At 30.8% G+C, this 6,784-nt stretch overlaps 1 protein-coding gene across 1 annotated transcript; it reads left to right on the top strand.

Moving 5' to 3' along the window:
• Window positions 1–674: 674 nt before the first annotated feature.
• On the top strand, window positions 675–4,126 carry LOC133181914 (arrestin domain-containing protein 17-like). Its single transcript, XM_061316568.1, has 7 exons — window positions 675–821; window positions 1,351–1,488; window positions 1,672–1,895; window positions 2,171–2,350; window positions 2,678–2,869; window positions 3,423–3,564; window positions 3,827–4,126. Exons 1-7 carry the CDS (start codon window positions 704–706, stop codon window positions 3,952–3,954), a joined length of 1,122 nt encoding a protein of 373 aa, XP_061172552.1. The 5' UTR covers window positions 675–703; the 3' UTR covers window positions 3,955–4,126.
• The last annotated feature ends 2,658 nt before the right edge of the window (window positions 4,127–6,784 follow it).

A 6,784-nucleotide genomic window follows, 5' to 3' on the forward strand; every position in this document is an offset into this window, starting at 1 on the left:
ATGTATAAAGAATCACTGTTTTCAAATGTATCATTATTTTATTTTACATGTAAATATAAGGAATCACTGTTTTCCAATGCATCATTATCTTATTTTACATGTAAATATATGGAAGAGTATCATTATTTTATTTTACATGTAAATATAAGGAATCACTGTTTTCCAGTGTATCAGTATTTTATTTACATGTAAATATAAGGAATCACTGTTTTCGAATGTATCATTATTTTATTTTACATATAAATATAAGGAATCACTGTTTTCTAATGTATCATAATTTTATTTTACATGTAAATTTAAGGATTCAATGTTTAATTTGTTGAGTCTGCAAGGGACATTAGCGACAGCTGGAAACGTGGGATAATTAATGTAGAACGGGCTTCGTCCGTTATGCAGATTATCCCTCGTTTCCTATATCCCACGTTTCCTTCTGTCGTTAATGCCCTGGTATGCCCAACAAACTAAATATTGATTCCTTAAAACAATTCCTTTATAGTTTCAGTGGGAAAACATTGAAAAACATCCCTCACGCTTTTCCTTCTGATCAGATATCAGTATTATGGTTTTACAAATTAAATGTACATAATGTACATGTAGATAAGAGAAAACAAATTATACCGTATCCAATTATTATTGATAATTATTTGATTATCTTCAGTTGTTCAGGGGGAATTCTTGAAGATTTATATTCTAAAAGTACAAAATGGTAAAGTTGAAGTCTTTCAACATAGACTTGGACAATAAGACTGGTGTATATATGCCTGGACAAACCGTCAGTGGAAAAACAATCCTCGAACTGGAAACAGAAATGGAACTGCGGGGTATTTTTTCTATTTTTCATTCGTTAGTGAAATGTATTTTTTTTCACCATTTTTAAAAATGGTATTTCTGTATGTTTGTTCATATAAAGGTTATGTAATTCAAATTCTTACAACTTTGTAAAAAGCTGTATTAATTTATTACTCTGTCGTCCCATTAGTCTGCCTGTCTGTTGCCAAATCCTTTTACAAATACTTAATCGAAAAAAAAAATGTCGAAGTCCTGTATAATCAAGGGGACGATATTTTAAAAATTCGACACCCGGCTGCACAAAGACTTTTGTCATACATACTATTGATTTCCTCTAAATTTGGTTGTAATTTTCGAGAGAAAAAATTCCAAAAGTAAAATATCCAACGAAAAAGAAAAAAAAACCTTCCTAAATTTTGATCTGCAAAATTCGTCAGATATTGGCAAAGGTGAGAACGTAGGAAAAATAGGAGAGGACATGACAATTGATATTTAACCTTGCTATTATTATACATGTAATTTAAATACTGAAATAGAAATGCTTTTCATATATTTACCTAGAAATAAGATTAGAGTGCGATGGGAAAGCCCATGTAGCTTGGTCTGAGCATATAGATGGTGGGGACGGCATAGACAAAACAAAACACTACTCTGGAAACGAGGAGTACTTTGATACAACAATACCGGTATTTGGGAAAGGTAAAAATAAAATATATTCGTTCAATGATGTTGTTTTTCTTTTAAATTTCATTTAATTTTCAACAATCAGTATCGTTTTATATTCTGTACAGAGAAAACTATGTTTATATTTTTAAGCACAGTTGAATTTTGAATTTGTAAAAAAAAATATAGTATTTTACAATACAAACAATTATAACCAAGGTTTAGGAAGCGGTGATGAAAACCGTTTGCCCGCCGGGAAACACGTGTTCCCTTTCTCGTTCGTCTTACCTCCTGAATTGCCGTCTTCCTTCGAGGGAGAACATGGATACGTTCGCTACAAAGTAGAGGGAATTATAGACAGACCCTGGGCATTTGATGAACACACTGTTCAACCTTTCACTGTCTTAGCAACCCTGGATCTCAATCTAGAACCATCAGCTGCCGTATGTATATGAAATCAGATCAGATGAATCTTTTTTTCTTTGGTTGATATTGCATAGAAAGTAAACCACTTGATAGAAAGAAGCATAAAGCACACCAAACACTCAATCATACACGGATATATGAATAAAAAATTAGCACTAATTAAAAAGAGAGAAAGAGAAAGGGATTCTTCTTATATATATATATATATATATATATATATATATATATATATATATATATATATATATATATATATATATATATATATGAATTTATGTTAACTTTATTTAAGAACGGTGGGGAAGCACAGAATTCAGAAAACATCTGCTGTTTGTGCTGTAAATCAGGTCCTATCCTGGGAACATTTAAACTCAATCGAGTCGGATATGTTCCTGGGGAATCAATTTACTTTGAAGCCAGTGCTCAGAATAGCTCCAGACGTGTCTGCAACGTGTTTGCTGATCTAGAAATGGTGCGTAATTAATGAAAGATATTATGGAGCTGAATTTGGCAAAACTACCAAGGTTTTTAAAGATATTGATCCAGATTTCACGTAAAGTAATGTAAAAAATTTGCAGCTTTCTTACGAAAAAATAAACAAAAAGAGTTAAATATTTTAAAAGTGTGATTTCTTTGATGTCGTTTCCAATATAATTATGAATGAGTAAATATAAAAAATCTATTGTGTAAACTAATTCAAGTACATGTGCATGTATGAATATACACTATTTCACTATAATCTTACAGACAATTTAAATTGTGTATGTAAAATAGATATACGACATTAATCTTCTGAAAGGTTACAAAGTATTATGCAATAAGGCCAAAAAAGAGAATATACACCGAAACAAAATTAATCAACCGTATTCAACACCAAGACTTGGCTCCTGGTCAGTCAGATGTTTGGAGCGGAGACAGATTTGTGATCCCTCCTCTGGCACCTTCTTACCTGGGAGGGTGCTCCATCATTGACATTAAATACTCTATAAAGGTAAAAAAAACAAACAAACAAAAAAAAAAAAAAAACAGGAGATTCTATAAAAAAAAAAAAAGTCTTGGTAGATTACTGAAAGACATACGTAATTTACATGTACTAGTATATATGTGTATCTACCGTATAATGTACTTTTCCCACCAAAATATTCTTAATCTAAAATCATAGTACCATCAGGTGTTCTTAGACAAAAAAAGCATACAATACCAGAATTTTTTAACAAACATTAAATGCTGAAAATTCTTGTGGTTTTTAAAAGAAAATTTAACAAAAAATATATAGTTTAAGCTGGTTTTTCCTATAAATATTATTCAGAGGAGGTGTACAGCATTTATTTACCACGCATTAGAAAATTGCACAAAAATCTCTCAATTATCGGAACTATTAAGTTATACAGGGATTAAGTTTAAGTTCAAAACTACGTTATTACATATACTAGTATATGTCCTTAAAACCTGATAGTAAACTTGAAATTGTATTATGCAGTTGTCGATAGTTAAATACTTATTTCCTCTTTATATATATTTTATCTCCATATATTTCATCATAGCTGGTTATAAAACCACATGGACCTTCATCTAAATTACATATCCCAATTGAAGTCATCATCGGATCCATTCCACTGCAGTCAGTGATACAACAATACCAAAAGACAATCTCTACAGACCAGAAATCCACGCCACCAATAATACGTATGTTCATTCTCATGTATCTTGAAAATGTTCATTACACTTCAAAACTATTATTTTCGTTTGCTAATATTACGACTCCCCTAAAGTTATGGTGGACTTCAGGTTAAGCATTAATATATTGTATTTAACCCTCTACTATATACTATATGATTCATTACTATAGTATTACAGAACGCTTCTCTTGATACTAATAGTAAAAAGACAAATACATATTCATCCAGACATCTTCCCCTTTGAATTCAAATAAACATTAATGTTACAGCTACTCCTATCTTCAGTGAATCAGTCTGGGGCCCAACAAACATCAAAAAAGACGAGAAAAGGGAAGAAGAGCACATCTACGGACAGTTGGAATTTACTCCTTGTTACTCATTTTACAAGTTTTCGTAGGCCTCTGTTTTACAAGGACGCAGGAGAATTTATATCCGTGTCTCTTTTTCGTAGTAGGTGTAAAAAAAAAAAAGAGTGAATTCCATTGAATTTTTTTCATTGGTTAAAACTTTTTGTTTAATTTTGCTGTATCGATTAATAAGCATAAAATAATTTTTTTTATTTCTTAAAAAAAAAATCAAACATATTGATCACAATATCATTTTACAGAATCTTACTATTCAGTTAATATTGGTCGGTTTTTAATTATTGACTTAAGTTTATTCAATTAATTTATGAAATAGCAAATGATTCTATCAACTAGAAATACAGGTCCAATATTTTGGGAGTTAGTCACCAGTTTTTCTCCAAGTCTCGTTCCTTAATCTTTTTATAATTGTCAATAATACTATCTAGGCTTGTACAATTTTGTTTGAAAACGTCAGTCAAAATTATAAGACCAAATGTCAAGTTGTTTTTGCAAACAAAGTCATTGTTTTGCATCGATACTATTGAAAACCGAAGATTTTCTAGTTTAAAATAATAAAAATATTGGAATGATTTGATTTATTTCTTTACTTCTTTTTTATGACTATCATACCCATTACATATTTATAATCAATGCATGTTGAATGTTCAATAACATTAAATTTCTTCATTGTTTGTAATTGATCAAAAACAGATAACTTGTTCTTACAAGGGTAAAATGATTAGATAATTATCTTTTGGGTTTCTTAAAGACAAGTGATTTTTTAAAGGTTGTTCAGTTTGACTATTACTGTCACTATTACAAATATATGTTGGAGGAATATGACGACCACATGCAGTGGAAGAAAACAAAACAAAACAAAACCTGGTTTCTCTGATGACATAATGATTAAGGTGAGGATCAACCTTAAAAACTCTGTTTACACTACCAATCATGAACAGGGCAAAAACATGAACCCATGGAAACAGCAGACTTGGGATCAGGTACCTAAAATGTATAAGCATACCCTGTCGACAGAAATTACCCACTGAGAGCCCTCTGTATTGATCAGGTAAATACAATAATCTGTGGTCAAAATTAGTATAAAAACAATGGCTGAACAATTGGTATGAAATAGGTCTGTCAAATTACATGTAATACTATACGATAGTTCGTTTTTTGCAATCAAGACCATTAAAACAACCACACAATTTGCGAAAAACCGACTTTAAACAAGATTGTAGAAAGCCCTGTAACATCAACTCATTTGTCAGAAGCCTGCGTACTGCATTAATTGACGATGGAAAAGTTGAAGTCTTCCCTTTTGTCATATATATAGTGTAATTGTTAGTTTGCTATAAATGTCTATGGTTTGTAAAACATCTAGACAGACTCTGTATATTGAGTTCACTCAGAAACGTCGAGTCGAATATGAAGAAAAGAAACTTTTGTCATTTGTTAAAACGTTGATGAATAACTAAATGTCGAATTGAACGCCACAAATGTAGAAGGTTTCGAATAATTTTGATACATGCCACAATAAAATTAGGCGGCTAATAAAGGATTACAATTAGTATTCATCGAATTTCCAGCTGATTTTTTTAAGTAATTATGACAGGAAATGAAAATTTCCGAATTTCATTTTTTTTTAAGAAGTACTAGTTGTGCTGTGAAAAGCATGGTTTTAATTGAAGTACCTAAAAGTCATACGTTTTGATGCTTTGATTTTGGAGATTTTGGAGATTTCAGATTCACTAAGTGTCAGTTTTGAAAATCCATATATGATTTACACCACGTGTTGAATGAGGAGTAGCACAGACATTTCTCCTTCCCATAGGTTAATATTTTTTTACAAGGGGTAAAAATAAGGACCTGACAGAGCATTTACGACCCTGTAATGTATCTTTGTGACGGGTTTTAATGACGTTTTGGAATCCAATATAGGTACATGTACGGTACATCAAATTCACTTCCGCTGACTGGATTGTTTAAAGTATTTAAAACTGAAATGTGATTTTAAAGAATATCACCATTTAGAGAGGAGCATTGAGTGTAAGTTGGATTTCGTCGGGTGAACTTAAAATTCAGTTGCAATAATGAACCTTGCAAACAAAGACCACTGGGTATATTTTTACAAACCTTGTCGGCTGGAACTATAACCAACTGTTCTTGTAGCTATAATAATAATAATAATGATAATAAATTCCTTTATTTAGACAGGATAGCACAATTAGTAACACATTACTAGTTTACATTGTGGTCCGGATCCTGTATAAAACATATTCACAGACAGATTAAAAAAAATTATAGTAGAAAATAGTCACAATATACATGTCATATTATAACAGACATATATGTACATAATATTAAATAAGATGAATAAATAAAAAAAGTTCATAGGTCTATAAGATAAAATAATTTAAAAAAAAACAATTACTGTACTTCACTTGTTTAAATTGTAATGCTGCAAATATGCTGATTTAAAAGAAGCCAGAGAATTACGGGTTCTAACAGAGTCAGGCAGCTGATTCCATAAAATTGCAGTTGAAACTTTAAAAGATCGTTTATAATATTCAGTTCGTGCTTTTGGAATATATAAAAGGCCATTAACACTACTTCTCGTTGCCCTTGAGCTAACTTGGCTAACAAAACTAAATACATTAAAATATTCTGGCATATTTTTCATAACTTTAAATGCTAGCACTAACACAAGTTTTCTATATATAAAACAATCATGTACAGGCATCCATTTAAGAACACTAAAATATCAACAGTAGGAGTTTGAATTTCTTTCACGTTCATGATAATTCTGGCGGCCCTTTTCTGTAATTTAAGTGAGAGTTTCTTACATAAAGAATCAATATGTACAGACCTCACCAGGTA

The sequence above is a fragment of the Saccostrea echinata genome, unplaced genomic scaffold (assembly GCF_033153115.1).
Source record: "Saccostrea echinata isolate AGI-Se365-2 ecotype Australia unplaced genomic scaffold, CSIRO_AGI_Sech_v1 ptg000009l, whole genome shotgun sequence".
Taxonomy (NCBI): domain Eukaryota; kingdom Metazoa; phylum Mollusca; class Bivalvia; order Ostreida; family Ostreidae; genus Saccostrea; species Saccostrea echinata.

Coding starts and splice junctions, on each gene's coding strand:
- LOC133181914 (XM_061316568.1), top strand. CDS start 704: ATGGTAAAGTTGAAGTCTTTCAACATAGACTTGGACAATAAGACTGGT. Junction 1,489..1,671: donor AATACCGGTATTTGGGAAAG/GTAAAAATAAAA, acceptor ATTATAACCAAG/GTTTAGGAAGCGGTGATGAA. Junction 1,896..2,170: donor ATCTAGAACCATCAGCTGCC/GTATGTATATGA, acceptor ACTTTATTTAAG/AACGGTGGGGAAGCACAGAA.